At 38.4% G+C, this 24,480-nt stretch overlaps 2 protein-coding genes and 1 long non-coding RNA gene across 3 annotated transcripts in view; 2 read left to right on the plus strand and 1 right to left on the minus strand.

The window, feature by feature from the left end:
* Nucleotides 1-5,196, plus strand: part of aak1b (AP2 associated kinase 1b) — a 32,411-nt gene extending 27,215 nt beyond the window's left edge. Inside the window, exon 20 of the mRNA XM_014999885.2 lies at nt 671-5,196. Coding sequence (XP_014855371.2) covers nt 671-1,314 — 644 coding nt within the window. The 3' untranslated portion in view covers nt 1,315-5,196. The remainder of the gene's footprint in view (nt 1-670) is intronic.
* A 1,104-nt stretch (nt 5,197-6,300) lies between these two features.
* LOC106925501 (anthrax toxin receptor 1-like) lies at nt 6,301-24,221 on the minus strand. Its single transcript, XM_014999893.2, has 18 exons — nt 23,018-24,221; nt 20,356-20,427; nt 20,206-20,277; nt 20,043-20,124; nt 19,927-19,960; nt 19,587-19,666; nt 19,418-19,486; nt 19,253-19,333; nt 19,118-19,178; nt 17,397-17,495; nt 15,851-15,920; nt 15,317-15,395; nt 14,994-15,089; nt 14,840-14,881; nt 14,674-14,766; nt 9,973-10,137; nt 8,981-9,061; nt 6,301-8,511 (listed from the first exon to the last, which is right to left on the minus strand). Exons 1-18 carry the CDS (start codon nt 23,407-23,409, stop codon nt 8,134-8,136), a joined length of 2,046 nt encoding a protein of 681 aa, XP_014855379.2. The 5' UTR covers nt 23,410-24,221; the 3' UTR covers nt 6,301-8,133.
* On the plus strand, nt 12,643-15,785 carry LOC106925507 (uncharacterized). Its single transcript, XR_015764879.1, has 2 exons — nt 12,643-13,412; nt 15,321-15,785. It is a non-coding gene; the product is annotated as an uncharacterized LOC106925507 (long non-coding RNA).
* Nucleotides 24,222-24,480: the final 259 nt, after the last annotated feature.

Below are 24,480 nucleotides of genomic sequence, written 5' to 3' on the forward strand. Positions count from 1 at the left end.
GAATCAACAGTGCACTGAATAATATAAAAATAAAACAATAACTTTGAGTGATTATGTAGTTTTTACAACAACAAACTTGTTGTAAAACTAGACTACGACTAAAGTTGAAACTATAAAGTTCAAAGCAAACCATAATATAAACATTATACAAACTGTATCCTGATCTGGTTTTAGGTGCCATTTTCTTTTAGGTTTCTTCATAAACTTGTTCTTGTACAGTGTTGCATTTAAAGTTTGAAAATAATTGTATTATGTTATTTCTTTGGGAGAATTTTTATTGTTGGACAAAGATGGAAGAAAGTTTAAATATTACTAACAATCTGCTTGGATTGTCCTGTAAATCTACACAGGTAAGACTCTGAATGTGCACCGTTTGTGTCGCAGTTAAGTTGTGTAAAGCAATATTAATATTAATAAGTTAATTTGTCAATTAAATACTCAGTAAATTCGTGTTCAGCTTTTCTTTGAAATCTATGTGAAAATATGTCTGTGACGAGTTGAATCTCTGATTTAAAAAAAAAAATCACTACATTTATCTATAGCTGTTGTGATTTTCTTACAAGATTCTTTTTGTTTCTAGTTTAGGGATTCTTTATGAAACATTAATGTAATTTGAGCAAAACTTTCAGGGGACAGAATCTCACTTTTCTCTCTGTTATTGCGCACACAGACCTGCAGAGGGAGCTCTTCAAACTTCACGCTGCTCAGTTTGCAGCTCCTGGGCAGAAGATCCATCAGAGCTCTGCTGCATGTGTCCCCTACACACACATGTTGCTGTCAGACAAATGTGGCGCTCAGCCCCGCCCTCCACGCATTCCCTGCTCCAACCGTCATTTCATACCTGTTAACCAAGGATCCCAGAGCCCTCCTCCAAGCAGCGCCATCGTCTCTGATGTCTTCCAGCTGGCCCCGTTTAAACCGCAAAGGAAAGAAAGCGGGACAGCATGCAGAGTCTCCGCCTTTTCTGCATCCCATAATTCTGCTGAAGCATCAGATGTTTTCCTGCAGGCACCGTTTGGGAAGCGGCAGGAAACCAGCAGAGCTGCTCCTGCTAACACTCACGCATTCATGTCCGGGACTCAGCAAATGAGGAACAGCACAAAGTGTCACCCTGTCGCCCTTTTGCACACGGAGGCCCCTCTGCTCCAGCAGCCCGTGGCGGTGCACCGGGTCGTCTCCAGGATCGGTCAGCAGGCCGCTGTGGGCTCAGTGGCAGTGGGGCCTCTGCATTCCTGGACCATCGTGGGAAGAGTTGTGGCTGACCCATTCACAGCTGCACCTTTTCAGCCCAGATGCTCCCCAGGGAAGCCTTAGTTTTATTAGTGTGTCTTAAAAAAATGCAAAGTCAGAAGAAGAAGAAGCCAAAATATAGTTCAGCTGCAGTAGGACTAAAATACCACATGTAAGTTCAACGTTGTTTCAAGGTTAAGGCTCTACCTCAGTCGTCTCATTTGCTTCCAGTCACCATATCAAGTCTTCATGAACAGTTTTGACTTTATTTATCTATTCAATAATCATATCAAAGTAATTAAGAATGTTCCAGAGCAAAATTATACATACAGGCTCAGATATATAGATATTTACTGATTTCTGCCATAATTCTGACTCCATTTTCAACCACTGGCCTCAGCAAAATTGTTAGTCAAGTTTTAGAAGGGTTGATGTCAGGGATTTTAAATCCAAAAGACATTAATCATCCCAAAATACAAACTGATATAATTGTCTTCAAAGACTCATTGTAGCTGCTGATGGCTGTGGGAAGGAAGGATCTGCTGGAGCAGTCTGTGTTACAGGTTGCCTGAAGAAACCTCTGACTGAAGACTTGTGTAATATGGAGAAAACCTCCTAGAAGCTTAATGACAGTCTGCTCTATACATCAAAATCCAGTTGTGATGTGTGTTGGGCGTCTTTGTCCTCTTGGAACAATTATTTTTGTTCATATTTTAACCATCATATCTAAACTGTCATTTGTACACAAAAACAAAGTTCAAAGTTACATAACTACCCAGGAACCACTGAGGTACAAAGTAGGAGCTGCTGTTGAGTGACTCGAATTTAACATCAACATGGATTCAGTCCGTCAAGAAAATGAGACCCATCTAGTCTAAAACTTAGACATTTCAGCTTGACTCGCTGCATAACTTCATTTGGACAAGCCAAATGCTTTGTGGGGAAAAGCTGAGCTGTTTTGCCAAAAGGACATAAAATGTCAAGAAGAGGATTTTCAAAGCTTGTACGAACTGTAAAACGAGGCGGTGGTAGCATCATGGCCGGGGCCATTTCTTAATTAAACATCTATTCTATGTGTAAAAGCCTAATGCGTCACAGGGACCAACCCAGCGTATATGAACTCAAGAAATTCCAGTAAAAAGTGGTCAAAAATCCAGACAAAACATTTCCAGGGATTCGTTGACATCCACAAGAACGTGACTTACCTACAATTTGCTCATGGACATTTATACAAATAATAGTGGGCCTAATATCTGAGCCAATATCTAATTTTAATCAGAAAAAACCCCAGTAAATTTGATGCTTTTCCAGCTTTTCCTTTTGTAAACCAGTGTTGTTGTATCTTGTATTTCTAGTCCAGTCCCCAGAAAGAAGAGGTTAACTTAAACATTACAAGGTCCAAGTTAAGATGACCTCCATTTTCATGGGGAGTGAATGTTGATATTTTCCATCACTTTTTTTTATCCAACTAAGAAGTTTTACGTGGATTTAGAGGAAAAGCGATTCAGCTCTTAGTGCGTCGTGCCAGAAACCATCAGTTTCTTGGCAGCCCAAAGGATTTGCTTGTCGGCTCATGCCTTAAGCCTATTAAATCTTTCCTGTTGTTTACATATAAACTGCAGATTGTGCTTTCATTATCAGTATTAGGAGATTTTCCAAAACGTTTTCAGTTTTCCTGTCGACATTCAGTACCGGAGCTGAAAGTTACCATGTCACTGCAAGCCAAATCCACGTTTCTGTTTCCAAAAGCACGTTTTAAATCCATGTTTTCAAAAAAATCCCAGCAGGTCGGCAGATACTTGGACGTAGCCGGTATTTAATTATACTAATCCCGGTTTGCACGCTATACAGATAAACTGACATAAAACACAGTTTAGTGTACGTTATTTAACTTTTCTGTCTAGTCCGTGAAATAAGTTACAAAAGTTTAGTTTGTCAGCGTATCGCAGATTAGATTCTTTATGTGATAAAATGTTAAATATAAGGCTTCTGAATCGGTTTTATTTTGGTACAATGAAGGACTCTGTTTTTCGCTCAGGCTTAGGATTCCTGGATGTGTACACTGTATATTACCTGCTCAATTAATACTGGATAGAAAAAACAACTAAAGTTAAATGTTTTATCAGCCCAATATAGTCTTAAAAGCTCCATCCTCTGGGTCTGTTGTTTTATTCTTACGTGTTTTTATGTCTTTGAGTTATATATTAAAACAATTAAAAGTGGGTGCACACTTTTAACATGAATCTCTGAATGTAAATCATCTTCATTTTACCCACAGTCCTAACCTGTTCTTGTTCATTTTTGCCTCTTTTTTGCTGCTCATCAGGCGATCCATGCAGGCGTCCCTGGAAACGGCTTTTTCAAATTTAATCCCAGTTTAGGATTAAGCACCAGTGTTATAAAAACACTCAACATTATAAAAATACTTGAGAGGCCTCCACTATTTTTTAAAGTAACATTTACGTATCTGCCTTGATGGACATGTAACTTTTTATTTTGAGGTGATGCTATTAATAAACACTTGTGGCAAAAATCTTTCCACAGTGATGTGAAAATTTTTTTTTTTTTTTTTTTTTTTTTTGTCTGTTTTACAGGAAAATAAAGAGACTAAATGCGGAAATTAGCACTTTTTGATAACATGTGGTTGCAAAAAATCAATGAAATGTTGGACAACCGAATCTGGCAGGGAAAATATCTCGGCACCAGGGTTCTACTGTCAGACTTAATCTTGTTCTTCTTTTATTTTTTATTTATTTTTTAGGGACACGAGCTACTTCTTTGCTTCTCATCATTTCAATGTTCTCAACAGCGTTTCCACTGCCGCCGATGTTGAGCAAGCTCTGCTCTGGTGGCGACACATTTTTGTCCTTCACAGGAAATTCTGAATCCTTCCACACAGCTTTTTTCTGCGACACTCTTTGTTTTATTTGGATGCAAACAAAGTGAGGACAGCTGCAGGTTTTTTTGCATCTTACCCTCTTAAAAGCAACCAGGCTGCTGATTATATAAAATATTTTAGATTTTGTTAAAAAGTGCATTTGTGTCGCTATTTAAACTTCTGGAACATTTTAAGCTTTTGATATATTTCATTGTCTGAGTGCAAGCTAAGTTTGTGTCGGCACAATTACGTTTTTTTTTGTTTTGTTTTGTTTTTTTATGTAAAAGCTATGTCTGAAAGGCACTATTTTTGGTCAAAAGTATTTTCTTTCTTCTTAGCATGTTTTTATTGTCTTGTGATTTTTAAAGAATGAAATCTCCTGAGGTAAAATGGAAAGAAACAACCGATCCAAGTGTCCCCTGGACTCAGTAAATCACTTCTACTCTAGTTTAAACCACCCAATAAAACGGCATAACCAATTTGAGGCACTGATGATGTTCAAAAGAAACCTTCCAGGGTAGTAACATGAGTCACTTGTTTTCCCGGTAGTCAGCAAAGCATTCAGAGAGATTCATCTTCTGGAGACGAGTGCGTGGAAACTGTAGAAAGTGGACTGGATTTCACAGAGAATAGATAATCACGCTGTTTTATTTTTCTTCACATAAATTTCAATTTCTATTTTTTTTTCCTAAACAGTGTTGCTCATCAACCCCTGAACTTTGGAGCCAACTATCTATGATTGTGCTCATCCCTACAGTTTGTGCAGCCAAGGTAGACAGCGCTGCCGGCCAAGCTGGGAACTTGAAGCCAATGCAAAACATTTTTTAGGATTCTCCAGGGAGATAAAGTCATGAGACACTTTTTTTTCCCTCTCTTTCTAATGTTACACAATGCACTGAAGTGAAGCTATCATTATCTTTTTTTTTTTAAAGAAGGGGTCACAAAGGAGATCATCTGTCAGTAAAATACTGAGTTCATGGCGCTCAAATGCAGCTGGCAGTATTTGACATTGTCTTTGTTATCATAGGTGTCGCCATTTGTATTTGCTGACATCCTGGAAGAATTAAAATTTTATTTCTGATGCTTTCTTCCTCTGTTTCTGGAAGGTTTTTTTTCTGTTTTTTTGTGAGCTCATCACTGCCTGCAGAACTGCAGATCTGAGTGTTTTTCAAGGCATTTCTGAATATGAAAAACATATTGGAAAAACACATGGAAATAGGATTTATTTTAGGAAATCTGACTGGAATAAGAGTCAGCTGACTGTCTGCTTTGTGGCTTGTTACATAATATTTTAACTCCAGTAAAACGTTTTTTTTTTTTTTCATGTCTTTTTGTTTCCCTCGGAGGGAAAAAAAGAGAGAAAAAAATAGAACGAGGAATAATAGAAACATTATTTCTAGAAGGGAAATTAATAAAGGAATTGTTTCAAAGCCCAAATTTTCCACCTCTGCAGCATCAATTGGAGTAAAAAAAAATATATAAAGATGAGCATTTCCCAAATGGATCAGTCATTAGCTTTATTAGCTAGGGCTCAGTTTTTCCTCACATTTAAAATTAAATTGTTCAGATCAATGTTTTCAGCATTTTATTGAATATATTAATATTGAAAGCAATATTTTTTTCCCTTTGTGACAGGGAGAATATACAAATATTTCTGAGTCGATATAATTTTAATCAGGCTAACAGCATAGACCACTTGATAGAAATCTAAGTAATCCACATCTACCAAAAAAAGTGTAAGTTAGATCATAAGATAATCATAATTTACGATTATCATAACTTCAGATGATGTTTTTCACTGAGAAAATCATCTTATGACAGGGATTGGGTATGTTGCAAAACATATAAATCCTAGTTTGTTTTGAGCTTAATTCAAACCTCATGCACTGTTGGAGCCATAAGAAGTTAAAATAATAATAATAATTTCACTATAACTTGGTCACTCTCAAAAGTTCTGAGAATTCAAGAAATAATCAGAAAGGTTTTCCAATAGAAAGACCAGAATTTAAAGGACAGCATTTAAAGTGAAAACAATAAGTTGCCACTTCTATTCACATTCAGTGCGCAAGACTCCACTCCTGAAGAAAAATTGTGTTGAAGCATCTTTAAAGTTTGTTTGCAAACAAACCAGTGAAATATTGAGGGAATATAGTCTGGTTAGATGAGACCAAAATTAAAAACACACACCAAGGTTGGAGAACAAATCCCTGCACATCTTTAAAAAAACAAAAAAAAAACAATCACCTTTGGATATTGGATGTGGGAACATCATGCTTTTCAGCAGCAGGTTCATACAAGTGGGGGACAACAAGCCTCCATAACACCTATTGTAATACTCTCTGTATTAGATGATACTACTGGATAATATTTTATTTTAAGGCTAATACATGTGGAGGACATTGTCATAATTCCCAGGATGTCCCGAGTTTGGAGAACTTGTGCTCCAATTAAAGATGAATAAAAAGCCCTTTATTATAATTGTTCTCCACTCTCAGCAGCCGGATCCTTCGTGCCTGATGGATTTAGCTTGCTGCCGTCACATGAGGAATGTGTAAATCTTGTGCAAATTTTGCTGGGCTCAGAAGACGCTTTAAAACCTCCTGAAAGTGAAGCAGTTGGATTCAGGGCAAATCAGGGCGGGGTCAGGGGTCAGCGATGCTCTCCTCAAAAAGAGCAGTGTCTTCTTCTGAGACGGATGAAACGTATCTAATTCCACTTTCTGGTAAATCGATTTACATTCTCATCCAGACCTTCTTCTCCAAGTGAAAAGCTGTGAAAATGGTTTATTTTAAGACTTGCTGGAAAATACACAGTCACCTTATAAAAACCCGGGACAGTCGACTTCTACCAGCTGCGCCTTCTGATCATAAGGCCAGCCACCCACATCCGGGGAATATTCAGGAGATTTACCTCACACACACAAGCTCTAAAACATAACCTAAAAGTAGTAGATTTTTAACAAAATTAATAAAAACAATAAAAAAAAAATCAACTGTGAGTCAAGCAGACAAATTATTTTAATTTTTATTGCACAGTGAACAAATCGAAGGTTTCAGATCTGCTGCTGGGTCAGTCACAGATTAACTCTCCGGAGAAAGACGTTTAACTTTACAGGAAATGAAAACCTGTAAAGATAACCTCCAGGTTGTCACTCAAAGGGATCAGAAATTAATTAAAGTTACATGTACTTAAATCATTTTATTTCAGTAATCCGGTCTCAGTGTGGTACCTCTTCTCCATCCTGCGTGAGATCCAACAGAGAAGGATTTGTGTACTTGGAGGTCTGCATGAGGAATAAGAAGTGAGGGATTAAATCTGAGGGAAACGCCAAGTCCAACACGACACAAATAAACAAAATATCTGTTGGCAGAATATCGGACAGTAAGGCAGGCAAAAGAAGATGGATTTCTCTCCAATTACCAAAGGCGACCATTCTACTGAAAACACACTCCGGTCCAGGATTATTAAACAATTAAAAGAACTCAGAGTTAATTGATGAGGACACAACACATTTCATGGCAAGGTGGCAACAAATAGTGCTAGTAGCGTCAGCAGGCAGAGCATTAAAGTGATGGTTTGTGAGCATAAAGTTTCCCAGGTGAGAATATCAGTGGTTTTTGCATTTATGTGCCCTCTGCCAGTTCAAAATACCTTCTGAAGTCCTCAGATCCCAGCAAAACGTCGACTGTCCGAATGTTTACCCCAGGTTTGTATTTTACTCACGAGATACAAACGCAATATTGTTCAAGTTCCTTTTATGCAACTTTTGGATGCCTTTAAGATTTTAAGCAGCTCCAAAACTCTGACAAACAGTGAATGACTGTTTCATCGAGCACTTTTTAATGTAAAAGACAAACGAAACAGAAACATCTAAACAACTCTTATTATTTACACTATCTGTCGCAGACTTGTGAAGAAATCACTATTTTATGTTTTATGCATTTTTTTTTATTTTTTTTTGAGCAAAGTCAATGTATTTTTGTTCAAACACAATTTGTGGGTGAAATTTTGAGATTCTTGCGCCCTCAGTTGATCTCGTGGTTGGGTCGCGGAGGCGGGCGTGAGGGCGGAGGGGCTCTGCATGGAGGCGACCCCTGAGGTGGCGGAGGCAGGGAGCCCGTGGGAGACGGCGGCGCTGAGTTTTGCCTGGCGTTGGTCGTCGGGGGCAGGTCTCTGTTGGGAGGAGGTGTGTACGAGGAGCTGCTGGAGGACGGGGGCGGGGTCGACGGCAGAGGCGGCAGGGTGGAGGTTGGCGAGGGGGGCAGGTGGAGGTCCTCGCAGTCGTCGGATGGGCGCCGTTGGCACCCGTGCGGTAACGTGTAGACAGGCGTGGAGGAGTGGTTGTAGATGGGGTAGCGGGGAGGCGGGTAGGACGGGCTCCGGGTGAAGTTGATGCACCGACCCTGTGATGGAGGCGCAGAGAGCAAAGGGGGAAATGTGTAGCTGTACGACTAATGACGAAACGACAATTAGCTTTATGAGGGCGAGAAACTGGGCACAAATTCCTAAATTTCCTGTTGCAAGGCGACTGGCAAAATTTGCAAGTGGAAAGAGTGCATTTTTTCTTTTTAGTGAGTGACATAAAAGAAAACTCCGCCATGCAGACTCTGTGAACTTTGGGAGCCAGACTGCATGGAGTCCTGATGACTTCTGCAGGCCTGTTCCTCCCGACAATAATGCATTGTCCAAATTACTTCATCATCTCCCAATGGCAGCTTCCATAAGGCTAATTTAAATTATATTTAACTCAAATATGACACTGAAGTTACCCCAGTCTTGCCATGTGGGTGTTTTTAGGTTTGCTTGTTTTGCTACAGAACTTGAATTTATTTTCACATCTTTTCTTGCTTCATTGTAGAAAAATAAAGTCACCTTGTCTCCAGGATAAGGTCGCATCACTGAAACTCTGTCGTAGCCTCTTCTCAGCAGCACATACAGAGCATCCAGCTTTCCCTGGAAAAAGATGACATCTGTCACTTCTGTAACATTATTATCATCTTATGATCATGATCAGTAGTTTTCTGAGCTTTCTCTTTTGACGTTTTGCAGCTTCAAGATTTTTTTTTTAAATTAATTTTCCATCTGAAAACCATTACTTCTTAAGTTTGTTGACTTTCACACACAACAGAGGATCATAAGGGCATTAAAAAGTCTCTTAGGAACAAAGCTGTGTTGTATTTACACTAAACTTGGAGTTCATTACAAAGACAAAAATAATTGTTTCACAGGTATAAAAACTTGTATTTATCCCAAATAAACCCAAAATGTCGAAAAGTCGTCATATGCCAGCAGCCGTTCAGTTTTAAAAACAAAACATGTATTTTTCTGGTTTTAGTTGTTCATAAGTTATTTATTTTTTATCAGATAACCTGAAATGATTTCATTGTACCATTAATCGTTTGAAAAACAAATCTTATGAAGAAGAGAGAGATGAACTCAGTCCTTTTCTCTGCAGAGGCGTGGAAGGCTTTATGTAATAAACAGCGACAGATAAGCAACGAGTGCAACCGGTTAAAAACACAACAGACTCCACAGATTCCTTTCCGAGGGTTTAGCCCAGTTCAAGTCTGGATCTTGTTAACATCCGTCCTTCCAGCTGACAAATATCGTAGGAAACAGAATTTTATAACCTACTTCCTGGTAACACATCATCAAAAGCACTAAAACCAAAATATTTTCTCACTTCTGGTGTCTTAGGAAACTTTTTTGTGAGCAAACACAAAAACTCAGAAGACGAAAGCACATTTACTCAAATCCAGGGTTTGTATTTAGGAGCAAATCTGATTTGCAGTGAAAGGAGGAAAATAAATGAATAAATAAAATCTGACTTCAGTTCAGAAGGTGGGGAAAAAGTGAGTGAGCACCTTAATGGGAGAATACCACTTCTGGGATCGGATGGTTTTGTGTGTGTGGTAATAAAGCCGCGGTGGAGGCGGATCGTACTCCTGAGCGGGCATCACAACTCGAGCATTTTTGGCTTTTTCCAGTTTGGCTCCTTCCTCAGTCGAGCCTTTATCTCCCCAGCGGACCTGAACAGACGGACAAGCAAAGGAGAGCAGCTGCGTGAAATGAAAGCGACAACAAACTGCAGATATTAGTTAGCAAAACCTGCAGTAACATATAGTAAACATAAGGCCTGAACTCAACAGGACGGCCTTTATTTACCGACGACCCCACCTGGAGCGTTTGTTTCGTCTGACTTCAGCACATGGTTCCAGTTAAACTTCACATGTTTATGAAGGTGGGACACACAAGACACATTTTGATGCAATATTTTCCCCCCATAGAAACGTTGGCACTGAAAGCTGTTATGGAGATTTTATGACCCCGAGATCCATTAATCGGGTCCGATCAGAACTTCGTTTATGGAGCACTCTTCATACAGCCAGAAAAACGTTCTTCAAATAGATTGAAAACACAAGGGCAGACATAAAATCTCTAGATACAGACTCATTTAATAACTTAGAATATTATAGGAAAGCCTATTTACTTTAGGAGAGCTATCATCAAGCAAAACACGTTACATTAATTATATACAGATGCCTTTTTCCTCCTTTTACAGCTAATGAAAACATGATTTCATAGTAGAATATTACATCAGACCAATTAAAAATATTTTTAAAAACCAGATGAAAAATACTTTTAATGTCAGCTTAAGGACTGGATATTTTTATTCTGATAAACGAGACTGATTAGGACATATATTCTAATATGATGCTTCGTAAATGACCTAATAGGCAGACAGAACCAATTAAAATATTATAATTCAAAAATAAAAGAAGACTTTATTAATCCCAGAGGGAAATTAAATGTTGTTGTAGATCATTAATTCAGATTCTTCAAAGAGTTATTGAAGGTGGAAGGCCTCCTGTAGCAGTCTGCATTACAGCGGATATGCAGAAGCCTCTGACTGAAGATACTCTGTTTTCTCAGAGTATTTTCAGTCTTGAGAAAACAGAGTATCTTAAATCAGCCAATTATAGGAAAAGAGGATAAAGGCTGGTGAAAAAGCTTTGGGGTCGGAGAAGCTGTAATTGAACTCATGCATCACTGTTGCATTAAACAACTGCTGCTGTGTCATGTTGCTTTGTTCCACAGAAACCATTCAAAGTCCTGCAAGGTTTTAATTAAACCAATTCTGCTGAAATCCACAAGTCAAAACAAAAGCAGGCAGTCCTTTGTTTCTGCAAATTTCCATAGAACTGTTTCAAATTTGTGATTTTTCCTTGACACTAACTTTATTTTACAGTTGATGTTAAACAGAGAAGGAACTAGCATAAACGAGCTACCTCGCCAGACTTCCTGAATGCCTCGTCTCAATTCTTGTCAGCGTTCGCCTTTACCTTGATGCCAAGGAGGCTAAGATGTCAAGAGTGAGCCTGAATTTAACAAGCTAAGCCAGCGCTGTCAACACAGCCTTGGAAGTTCATTAGTCAAATTCACTCCCTTTCAGCTACCACACAAAAAGCCACAGATGCCTTGACTTGGCAGAAAGAGCACATAAATGAAGCTCTGCATACTTTCCATTTTAGTGTTTTGAGTTGTTTGACTCCACAGCTCTGCTCGCCGAATGAAGAGGGTCTTTCTCTTTGAGCGAACCGTCCCGACGGAGGCAGACATAATCCTGTTTCTGCATGATTTATCAGACACACACAAGGGAGGCAGAGTTCCCTCAGTCGTTCTCCTTACCGCTGCTCTTTCTCAAAGATTAAGAATAGGTTGGTTTTTTTTTATGTCAAGCTGTTGTGCAAAAAAAAAAAAAAAAAAAAAGAATAGATAAATCAGCGTCTCAGACCAGTAAAACTTTTCAGCTCCTTGCAAACATTTCAGTGGTGTTTGCTGTCCAGATGGCCTCAGTCTAGCTCTCTGTGCCGGTCACAACAACAAAGTGACTCGGTTTCATGCAGCATGGACCTGCGTGCTGAACTCCATTAAGGCAGCTTTATTGTTCTTCTGTTTGATCTCATTCCCACCTTTCATCTTTTGCTTCCTGCACGCTGAGGATTGAGGTAAAGACTGCCACGTGTTTCATCTGTGAACGTGAAGCCAGTTTCGGTTTAACGTTGGGTAATTTAAGCATTATGAACAATGTTAATCACCACATCAAGGAGTCTGAACGTGGAATGTTTTACTATGTCTTTTCACTTGTGTCCTCTTAACTTTTGCGATTATTCTGCCGCGGATTGTTCTGTCTTTCTTTGTTGGGTTTGTATTTAGTTTCTCTCTCTGCTGAAGTACATATGCTGCTAGATAACAAACAGATGGGAAGACATTTAATTTTCAAATCGGCAACAGGAAACAGGAAATGTGTTAGAGCATACAGCCAATGTAAAAAGAAAGTACAACCCTTTAAATATTTTGGTTCTATAAAAAGAGCTAGAAGAGATTCCAATAAATAATAAAAGATTAGTGCATGATGAAAAAGTTTGTTCAACTTGACATAATTACAAAAAAATTTAGAACGAAAAGTAGAAGGTTTTATTTGGCTCAAACAAAATGTTTTATTTTGTTTCACACCAGAGTATCTGGCTACTCTGGCTGCCAGGTGTTTGCTCTGTTCAAGAAACTCACAATAGTTTTGTTTTCATTGGCAGTTTTAATTGCACAATTTGACATTTCAGGAATAAATTCGCTCAACGAAAACGCACCAATTGTTATTTTTTTATCTTGTTTTTCAATGAAAAGTTTTGCTATACGGTGGTGTTCCTGGGTGCATCAAATTAAGTTTATTTCACAGAACTGCAATGGAAACTTTTTTTTTTTTGCTTCCCTGGAGTCACATGACCAACAAATTGATGTCGCCACAGCTGCAAATCATGAAGACGAGGATAACAGGAAGTAGTTGGAGGATGATTGCGTGGCATACTTTTTAATGACTTCTCAAGAGAACAAACTTATTCACAAGTGATTTTAATTGTGTTTCTTTTTTTAATGGAAAGACCGCAATTGTAAAATCTTTTTTTTTTTTTTTTTTTTTACATTTGTGGATTAAGTTTTGCACACAGTTGAAATGGAAGCGCAGCTTCTCTGGCGCCTGATTTTTGCAAACAGCTCACCTGAAGATAAACGTCGAAACAGTTTGTATCCAGGATGTGTGGGGTCTGCAGAGATCAGCTGCTCTTTTCCTGACTCTAGATCTGTAAAGGTCCTGGATGGATGGAGTGTCAGCCATGATGATCATCCAGACATAACTGTTTGCTGGACGAGCCAAACCGCACAGTGACGGACGAACTCAGGGCAGACTAAATAACTGCAGCTTCGACAATGACCAGCAAGTCCAAGTGACCAACAAAACCACTAACAGGTAAAATCCAACAGGGTGTGAAGGAAGTCAAGATTTTGTCAAAGAAAGCTCAATGAGAAAAGAGGGGGGGAAAAATGTTTCACCGTTACCTCCTCTTTTATGTGCAACAATTTTTACAATATTCCAGTGTTGTTGGATCTGGATACATTTTAAATTGATTCTCCAGATTACAAACGACTTGCTGTCATTTCCAGGACATCCAGACCTCAGAAAAGATGTGCAGTCTGACAGCATCACTGTGACGATTTACCAGGCCGACTAGATGTTTTCCTGTTTTCTTCCTTTCTTTGTGTCCAATTCAGTCTCAAAGTGATTCAGAGTGAGGGACTCCCAAAAGACACACCAAAACAAACCAGACCAAGAACATTTTGGGCAAAAGCAAATCTGCCGTGTTGAGATTTCCCCAGTAGCTGAGCAGAGCGACTGCGGGACAAATATTCTGCGAGAAAGGCCCTAAAGTCAAACTCTTGAGAGATCGATAAACTTTACATCTCAAAGCTTTTATTCCAAACTAGTGTAGAATTTATCTTATTTATTTGTGTTTGTCTTGGTGTTACTTTTACATAAATAAATGGTTATAAAAGTAATAACATATTCAATTATTCTGTGTAATTATTATTTAATTAAAGAACTAGATCCTAATTTTCATAAGTATACATGACATTAATATAGACTGACAGTTAGCTTCCCTCGAAAAATGAAATGATTTCCTCTCGTTAAATTTGTCCAACATTTGATTGATCATCTGAAACAAGAAATGTGATTTTTAAAAAGATGAGACAGAAAAAAATCTCTTTTTTTTTAACCACATCTATAGACAATTTTTGTTGCTTTAATCTTTGTGTCAGCAAAGGCAGGAAAAGGCAGGAAATCGCCTCCTCCTCTACAGACTCTCCGTCTTCCAGCACTGTACAGACTTTACAGGAGCTCGCCTGGACGGGTTGAGTGTGGTCCTGCAGACAGACCGCCTCCTCGAATAAGAGGAGAAGAAAGATCTCGCCGGTTCTTTATGTCGGGACTATTTTGGTCTCATAACATCTAAAATGGACTAAATTGACCAATTTTTCACAATATATACAATCGTGACCGGTTTTAAAACTGTGAAGCCACATAACGACCCACTTTTCCTGACATCACACTTAAAACTGTAATGTCTTTACCATTCAACCACATCACTTGCTGTTGTTGGGTAATTGCACAGCGCGGCAGAAGGAGTTCTCATATTATATAAACGTTTGTTGTTATTTTCAACATTTTTTACCTCCATTCTCTTGATTCCCCCGACTCCACGGCCGCCGTAGTACGACGCGTCCACAGTGGGCCACCTCTTCTTTGGAAAACCGTCTTCGTCATCCTAAACAGTGTTTTAGACACTTAAAATAAATGAATTTAATTGTAACTTAAATGTGTAAATAAAATCAACCTACAGAGAGGTCTTCAATCACAGGAGGAGGTGGCTCATGAATAACCTGCAACGAGTTAAAACCGTTACTTTAGCAGGTAAAAAATTGTTCATGAAGCATTTGGCTGATTGCAAAAGCAAATCCGTTTATTTCCGTTTATTCTTGGCTATTTTCATACCACGGTGCAGCAGAGAGGCCAGAACCACCACAGCAGGATAACGGTGAACAAGAGCAGCAGGATGAGCAACGCGATCCCCACAAACGTCCCGTCGGACTGCAAAGAAGATTTCAGTTTTCACTTTGCACTGATTTTGATTCTTAACAATTAACAAATGACAAGACTTCACGTCATGAATACGTGATATTGGACAAAAACAACAATTATACCAGAATTAAAGAGAAATCAGAGTAAAGACTGGGGAGAAGTCCACAACGTAGCTGATGTTTGGTGTTCACATCTAAGGTAATGATCTGAACCAGTTTGGTTTCTTTTATACTTACACAGGTGATGGCAGTAATTGTGACAGAGCTGGATATGAAGCTGAGGCCGTTATTCATGCTGACATGGAGAGTGGCTGACCTGGAAAAAGGGAAGATTTCCGGCAATGAATGAAAGGATCCACTTAACAAAACCAAATGAATGCGTTTGTGTGCTATATTTGTCGTCTAATTAGTTTATTTTCATTTCAGCAGGAGGGTTAAATCGTGGCATGTTTCTCTCTGATCCCAGGTATATTTGGTATCACGATTAATGCATTTTTTAAGCTTCACGTATTGGGAATGTCACACGAAACCTAATTCCCTGATCCATGTATGTCAGCAGAGAAGCTAAGTTAGCCTTTTTAAATTTTTAAAATTTCAATCTGTTTTTGTGTTCACAGTTTACTAAACTCTGCTTTAGATTAAAGTAGAGGTGAGTCAGCTTCTTGGTGTCATTAATGAGCATGCATAAACAAAAATACGAGCACAAGCAGTGATGTTTCATCTTATTATTTTACTCTGTCTGTGTTTCTTGTGAACATTATTCCCACTTACGTTCCAAATCTCTCCAGAACCGGAGCCGGACACAAAAGATAAGTATCTCTCACCACCAAAGGTCTTTCCACTGCAGGAACAGAAAAAAAAAAAAAAAAGATTTCAATCTCAAAGAGATAAAAAAAAAATCACAGGATGGGTCAGCGATGAAGAGGAAAGGTCAAATTCAGATTTTTCTTCTCGTCTTTAAACATCAGAAGCTTCAATCCTTTTTTAAATGTTATTAAATTCCTGGACTTCCTGTTCTGATGGAAACTGAAGCAAGCAGGGGAGGGTTTGTGGCTTATTTACCCTGGCTGAGTGAGTGTCTAGTGTGTGCAAAGAGCCCTGGTTGCTGATGAGCTCCACATTCCCCTGCAGACATCTGAGAAGTCCTGAGTGCTTTACCAGCCGATTCAAAGCAAAGAACGACGGCGCTGATGGTGACTAACGAGCTAGAAGGCTAACGTCACAGCGGCCCACCAAGAATTTTTGGCCCCTGCCCATCCATATGTTGAGAGTCAAAATGCGTTCAACAGAGTGGCGTCAAAGACACCGGAGTGCCTATTATGTAACGAGGATTAAGACTTAGTATTGGCTGTGCTTTTAGGTAACAAGTATGGAGTTTATTATCTAGTTTTATTGACTCATCCTTAGTTTTTCCACACTTAGCTTGCTATTTATAGTGACAGTCTTTTTTTTTTTTTTTTTTTGTCGAATACTTAAGTAAACATCTGGATGGACTTGTGTTTCTAAACATTTAGAGGTCATAAAAGACTTGAGAATGAGGTGGAGGATCAACTTTCAGCAGGACAATGAATGTAAACATAACCAGCGCTGCAATGGGACAAAATAGATGCGTTATTCTTAACCTTGATCCCTTGTCCTTCACGTTTTGGGTGTTTCTCCACTGCAGCACACCTAACTCAAATGAATGCACTGCCTTCTTAGCAAAAGCCTGTTAATCTAGTTAACCTAACACATGGAGGGCAGGGGATCTAGAGGAATGGTTAAAAAGGCTCAGTCAAAGTCCAGGCTTCGATCCAGGTGAGAGTTTGGAGCAGGACATTCAGTCTGACTGAATCTCCATCTAATCTGACTGAGCTTCACCAATTTTGCAAAGAAGAATTGTCAGAAATATCACAAAAAGTGTGTTATCTGTTTGTGAAAAACTCCAGAAGACACATTTGAGATTTTTATTTTTAGAAAATGTTGTTTGATTCAACACACAAAATCTCAGTAACGTACAGAAAAGTTTGAGTTTGTAACATAACGTTTAAGGGCAACAACTGCTTTTGTGTGGCACTGTAGCCACAACTGAACCGAGAGAAAAATCAGACACATTACAAGCTGTTATTAGGCATGATAAGATCTTTTAAAGTGAAGAACATTTTTTTTTAAATTTACCAAAATTATAAGAAAGTCTGGAAGGCTTTGAATGAGTTACTGCAGGAAGATAGTTTTTGTTTTCAAGCTTTTTATTTCTCAGTTTTAGTGTCTAGCGAAGAACATTTACAGTTATATTGAAATAAGTTTGAGATAAATCCCAAAGAAGTGCAGCACTTACTGAAAGTCACTGTGTCGTTGATGCGGAAGCTGCAGAGGACTTTCTGCACGTCTCTGGCGTGAAGGAAACCGTTTCCTCTGACAGACACCTGGAAGTTTTCTGGAGGGACATGGCAAATTAGAAATATTGTTCTAAAAGAAAAATTTACCTCTGTGAAAGTTTTTGAGTAAATAAAACCAGAAGTTTAAATACGCTGATCAAACATCTCTTGGTTTGGGTGAGTTAAAATTACCTAAATTATTTTGATTAGCTAAATGCCAGAAAACCTTTTTGTAACTTTCTTCAAATACAGAAGTTTAACATAAATCTTGTCAGTATCAGAGATAATTGTCTGTATGACTAGGATTAAACCTTAAACAAAAATAGGTCAACAGACACATTAAAGATCACCTGTAGACGTATTTTAAGGCCACACCTAAAACACATTGTGTTCTCGTTTGACATCAAATCAAAAGAAGTCAGCCGAGATGTCAGGAAGAGAATTTGCGCAGCTGCAAAAACCTGGTTGATCCTTAGGAACAATTTCTGGATGTTTGAACATTTATCTGTTCAAACAATTTTATGCAAGTTTGGACATTATGGAAAAGTCCAGTCATTACACTCAGGAAGGAGCAGGAGGTTATGTGACCCAAAGATAAATGTGTTTTGGTCTAAAATGTGCAGAAAGACCCCAGATAAAAAAGCCAAAGAGCATCATTATCCATGTGAAACGTGTCCTGAGGTGACATGGGCTCTTCAGCTCTAAAAGAAACATAAACAGCCAGACTCCACTTTGCAGATGCACACATTGAGCAAGACAGTCATTTTTGGAGAAATGTCCTGTGATCTGATGAAACTAGAGTGGGGCTGTTTGGCCATAATCACCTTTGTTACTTTTGCAGGAACAACAGGGACTCTTGTAGCACCCTGACTTTCAAGTATGGTGGTGGCAGCGTCATGCTGTGGGACTGTTTGGCTGCAGGAGGAACTGGTGCTTTTCATAATACAGATGTGATCATGAGGAAAGAACATTATGTGGAAATATTGAAGCAATATCTAAAGATAACAAACTGTTTATTCCACCAAATATTGATTTCTGAACCCTTCCTGAGTTAAAATATTAGTATTGTTGTTTTTACATGAATATGAACTTGTTTTCTTTGAATTACTTGAAGCTTTTTCATTATTTTGACCATTTCTCATTTTCTGCAAATACAAAATTTTTGCTTGGAATTTCAGACATGTTATCAGAAGTTCATAGAATAAAAGAACAAAGTTCATTTTACTCAAACATATTCCTATAAAAAGTAAAATCAGATAAACTGATCATTTTAAATGGTCTCTTAATGTTTTCCAGAGCTTTTCCATGGAAAGACAATTTTCCCTGATTCTCACCAAATGTATGAAGAAAGTTGGGGAAACACACACACACACACACACACACACGCACACACACACACACACACGCACACACACACACACACACACCCCCACACACACACCCACACACACACACATACTCTAAAAAATGCCCTTGCTAGTTTTTCTGGAAAATAAAAATTATTTTGGTAATTCTAACTGGCTCAAAACAACAAAAGTTTGGTTTAATTTAACTTCAGACAGTGAGAAAAAATATCTACGTGTTTTACTTTTTCAGTGTATGTAAATTTCTGGCTCCAACTGTATATGTTCATAGTTAAATGAAAAGCATTTTATGTTTTTTTGTTTGTTTGTCTTTTTACCTCCTTCGCAGATACTTGAGGGCTCTACTGCCAGGATCTCGATGCAGGATCTCTTCAAAATCTAAAAAAAGAAGTTAATCTCATCACAAACTCTGTATTCTGCTCTTATAGGATCTAATCAGGTGTGTGGCGCACCGAGTCAATAACTCCTTGCAGAGCTTGAAATCCATCATGCACAGGGAAAACGTGGTCCTTACTGTCAGCGATGGTGGACAGCTGTCAATTAAAGCAGCAAACAGTTTAAGTCACTCCAATTTAACAATGAACTGATCCATTTATGAGCTGGCAGGCAGAAGTCACCTGTGTTTCGTTAAAGTCTTTCACCCCAACGCAGTACACAGTGGCACCGAGTTGCCTTGCTCTGCCAGCCTAAATGGTTAGACAAGACTTTAAAGTCCAATTTGGCAAAATGAGAGGGAAAAAAAGAACATCATCCTCCTCCTCCTCAGCTTGGAGTCATTTTCCTCACCTCTCTTTCCGCCAGGTCAAACTGATTCTCCCTCAGCTCTCCGTCTGTCAGGGCGATGATAACACTAGCTGTCCGGTAGCCTTAAGAAAAATTAATAATAATAATAATAATAATAATAATAATAAGAAGAAGAAGAAGAAGAAGAAGAAGAAGAAGAAGAAGAAGAAGAAGAAGAAGAAGAAGAAGAAGAAGAAGAAGAAGAAGAACTCAAACTCAAGAGTTTAAGATGTGAAGAATATAAAATTTAGCTGAAGGCCAGTTTTCTGTGTAGACGTCAGGTTCTTTGTGTCCTGATACATGCTCGAATATTGAGAAATTCCCATTTTAAAAGTGCTCTCACCATACCCGGTGCCATAGTATATTTGCTCACTGGCCTGAAAGGAAAACATCTGAAGTTAGTCCTCTGATTCGGACTCAATTTTCCCATTTATTTGACACGTTTATCAAGATATTTACCCTTTGAAAGCCTCTGTGCATGAAGGTGTCTCCACCTGGATGCACCATGCGCAGCTCCTCCAGTCCCTCTCGAATTTGCTCTCTGATTAGTAAACAAAAAGAAAACGCCGAAAATACAAACCAGAGCCGGACGCATAAAGCAGAGTGTTGTTGTGAGTCCCACCTGTCCTCCGTTAGCGGCATGAGGATCCGTCCCTCAGTGGAAAAGACGATAAAAGACATCCGCAGCTGAGGACTGGGATATTTAGAATAAAGATAATAAATGACAGAAGGTAACTGTGACATTTCATTTGGCTGGATTTTCCGCACCAACCTGATGAACTTGTGGGCGAGATGATCCACGAAGTAATAGATCTCGTTCCAGTAATACTGCACACTGCCAGACCTGAGTCACAAAGTCCAGAGCAGTGAAAAAGTAAGAGATGGGGATATTTCTTATGCAAAACATTCAATGAGTTGATACTTTTTAAAAGACTGACAAGTTAAATGAGGCACAAACCGATTAAATATTCCAATTGGTTTAATTGCTGAGGTGCTACTATTGAGAGTTGATCATTTATTCAATAAATACTTTAAAGTTGTTAGCCAACTGTTTACTCAACCAAACACTGTGGAATGCATTGTAATGAATTTTGACAGTTGTTTGACTCAGATTGGTACTTTAGACCACAGTTCAGATTGAATTATTTAATTATTTGCAGAAAAACAAGATGGTTAATTATAACAAATAAGAAAATCTCCATATTTTCTGAGGGTCTTTCTAAGTTGTGGAGTTTTTTTGAGTGTTTCTGTTTCTATTTTCATTAATTATCCATCCAGTCCTGAAACATGGCAGCACAAAACCTACCTAAAGAAGAAGTAATGTTAAAAACTTGACCTAAGAAGAAGCATCAGATCTAAAATATATGATAAACCGGGTTTGATGCTCTTTAAAATATAGGGGGAAAATCCAGCCAAGGTGGAGATCTACTGATTAAAACTAGAAAGTACAAAACACTGGGCAATTTTATAAATTATAAAATTGGATTTGACACAGCACTTTAAGGAAACCACAGTGTGAGCTACTAAAGACCAAAAACTAAACCAACACAAACAAAACCAGGAGTTGAAACCTGATCTGCAAGAAGATCCAAGTCACCCAATTCATTTCCAAAACAAAATTAATCAAACCTTTTATTACTCTTCACAAACAACAGCGACATCATGTTGCACAATGGCTAAAGAGCTGAACAACAGGTCTATATTCATATCTGTTTACACATTACAAATAAACCGTGGGATAATTCCATGAACTTTCACTGTTGCTATCGCAAAAAAATAGCAAACTTAAGCCAAAGTCACAAGATTTTAACTGTTACTCTCTTCTGCTTTGCATTTTAATGTCAGGTGCAAGTAAAAAAAAGAAAAAAGTGAACAAAAAATGCGGGGTATTATATTGACGTCAGTAATTAAATGGAAATTTGGAGCTCTAAGAGGCTCCAGCGCCTACCCTGGGCAGCCTCTCGTCCTTATGTTTTCATTTATCCAGAGATGTGAGTCTAAGTGGAGGGACGCCGCCAAAAACCAGGGATCTTTGGAACATCTGGCTCTAATGGTGCAAGGGTTCTGCTGCCCAGAGCACAGAGAGAAACGCTGCTGCTCCTGTCAGGAAAGTACGTCTGCAGAATGACAACGCGAGTCCCTGCAGTGAGTTTTATTGTCCGAGATGAAAAAAAGCGTTTTCTCTGTTAAAGCCAGAGAGATGTAAACCAGGTCATGTGACACAGGATCCGCTCTGAAAGGTCATGTTATCGCCGTGACAGTTTAATCCCCTGTTGTGATTTAACCCTCATGTGTTTAAAGGACGTAGGAATATGTTGCTGGATTTTATTATCACTTTAGAAGATAGCAGGTTTATTTCTAAAATAATCAGTAGATTAGGGGGATGTACTCAGATAAATCATCAGTTATGTAAGCCTGCATACTGTGGAAATAAAAGCTTTTAAGGCAAAACATAAAAGTGTCCTTTTTTTTATTGCATTCCAATATTTCATTCATATTTCAAACTCCCACTTTAGCAGTCAAGCAACATAGAAAAACAACTGGAAGCAGCACATTAGCTAACTGTGACAAATGCATTATTGCAGACGTAGGGTTTTCAAACAAAAATGTTGTAAACAATAGAAAAAATAGCATAATGCAAACTTGAAATAATATCAGAGGGTTAAGAAAACTTAAAGTCAGAGGTAAAGTTTTCAAAACATAGAATTTGATGAACTTATTTGTTAGTTTTCTGAAACTTTTCCAGATACTTTTCCAGAATTCAGAAGTTACTTTCTGAAATTTGCTACATACTTTATTTATTTTTAGCAATTTACATCGAATTTACTGATTACTGATTGCCAGAAATTTAGGGATTACTTTCAGGACTTAGTGGGTATAACTTTACCTAACTTACTACTTACTTTCCTGAATCGTAAGATTTACTTCCTGAGTCTCACTAGATTTTTTCTAGAAGTTTAGTGGAACAAGCTGAATAACGTCCCTGGAACTTGGAAGACACTTTCATAAATAATTTAGGTTATTCATAAAAACCTATTACTTTGTTCTATGGAGATTGCAGGGAAGTATGTTGCAAGTTTCAGAAAGGATTATCTTGATAAACCCAGAGAAAGCAGCCACTAAGTTTTGTTGAAGCTTCATGTAAGTTCCAGCCTCTAAGTTATGGAAAATTACCTTGTAAACTGTTAAAAAAATACCAAAAATATTTAGATAAAACACAAATATGAGAAGTATAAAGACGTGGTTCCAAATTGTTCACATTTGTGCGCACTGTTCATTTATTGCAGTCACAAACCCTTTATTTACATGCCCAACTATAATTAGAAATTGTAGCTTTTTATAGCAACAACTTTTGCACTTGTGACATCAAATAAAACTGTGATGATTCATGCACCAAACTTCTCCTGAGATTATCCGAAAGTAGAAGCACTCACTTGTCTAGAACAAAGTAAAGATCAAATCCTCCATAGCAGGACGACCCTTCTTCCCTTCTTTCATATATCTGTGCCATGCCGCTGACCACCAGGACTGCCACCAGTATGCCCAGCTCCACACGCAGTATGGCTTGCCCACACCAGGACTGGGACATGATTCCAAATTTAAGACAGGCCTGAGCCTGAATGAGAGTAAAAACAAATATTCTCCAGCTGAAATATTCCCCGTTTAAGGTGCTCAAGTGTGGAGAGGCATCCTGGGAAGACTGATCTCCAAAGCATAAAGTTCTCCTCTGAGTTAGAGTCCCATCTCTGCCGCAGCAGCAGATGTACGCTGGCAAAGGACCATGGAAACCAGTGGGACTGGGTCTCTGGCTCCCTCTTTCTTCCATTTTGCATCAAAGGTTTCTGCAAAAACAGAGAGAAATAATTTAATGGTAGATTAAACACTATTTCTCCGATCTGATACTTGTGAATGAACCTATAGCTTTTCAGTCCTTTTTGTGTTTTAAAATTGTGAATTTCTTTGCTTTTTGATTTCTTTAATAAGTGATTTTGCTCTTTATCCATCAGCACCACATGGTGGCGAGAACATAAATACCACTGAACAACAGTGAAGTGTTCAACAATCAATCTGCATTACATATTAGAAAGCTAGAGTAAAAACGCATCCCTCTTGATAATTACTTTATTTATTAATTGGATATTTTCCCACCAAGAAATATGGCATATTCACTTGTTTTTTCTTTTTTTTTTAAGTTTTCATTTATTTAATTATAAATTTTTTTACAGTATTTACTCAGAAATAGAAGGATTTGCTGGGTTATAAAATATCATCCCAAACTTTTGGTACCATATATTCCAGACTATAGAGTGCGCCACACTATGAGCCGCACCCACAAAGCTTAAAAAAATGGAAACAAGCATATATAAGACGCACCGGGCTATAAGCCGCTGGTATCTCCACCGCTCTTGGTTTCCCACAAGGAAACCAAGAGCTGCTATTAAGGACAAAGCCCTCTGTCTCCAACGCCGAACCTTGGATTCGTTCACGCCGATTTACATGCAGTGACTCTATTTCCCTCCTGTACTACCAGATCTTTAGCCCTCAATTTAAAAGCTGCATGAACTTATTCGTGTTGTTTCCATGGTGAGAAGGCATCATGTACATATTTGTGTCTATGGGGTATGAGTTTCTCCGTCGTGCCTGCTGCTAGCATGTGCTTGTTCTAAAAGCACTTTCTTCTTTGATTTCCAATTTTGGCTTCCAATGATTCACTTCATGCTTCAGAGCCCCCTGGTGGTTGAAGAAAAATACACAGAAAAGCCTCACCAGACTGTAAACCGCCTGGTTCAAAGCGTAGGAAAAAAGTAGCGGCTTATAGTCCGAAAAATACGGTATTACGGTATTTTTATGTCAAAAACAATGCAAATACTATACTATACAATGTCTTTGTTTTTTA

Source organism: Poecilia mexicana, unplaced genomic scaffold, assembly GCF_051168715.1.
Source record: "Poecilia mexicana isolate PSO_F unplaced genomic scaffold, ASM5116871v1 scaffold_12, whole genome shotgun sequence".
Taxonomy (NCBI): Eukaryota; Metazoa; Chordata; class Actinopteri; order Cyprinodontiformes; family Poeciliidae; genus Poecilia; species Poecilia mexicana.

What these genes read in the sequence shown, in the direction of transcription:
- LOC106925501 (XM_014999893.2), bottom strand. Translation starts at nt 23,409, where the DNA reads ATGGAAGAAAGAGGGAGCCAGAGACCCAGTCCCACTGGTTTCCATGGT. An exon ending in CTTTACTTTGTTCTAGACAA is followed by an intron (nt 20,428 to 23,017) that starts GTGAGTGCTTCT and finishes TTTGTGACTCAG; the next exon opens with GTCTGGCAGTGTGCAGTATT. An exon ending in CTCGCCCACAAGTTCATCAG is followed by an intron (nt 20,278 to 20,355) that starts GTTGGTGCGGAA and finishes TAAATATCCCAG; the next exon opens with TCCTCAGCTGCGGATGTCTT.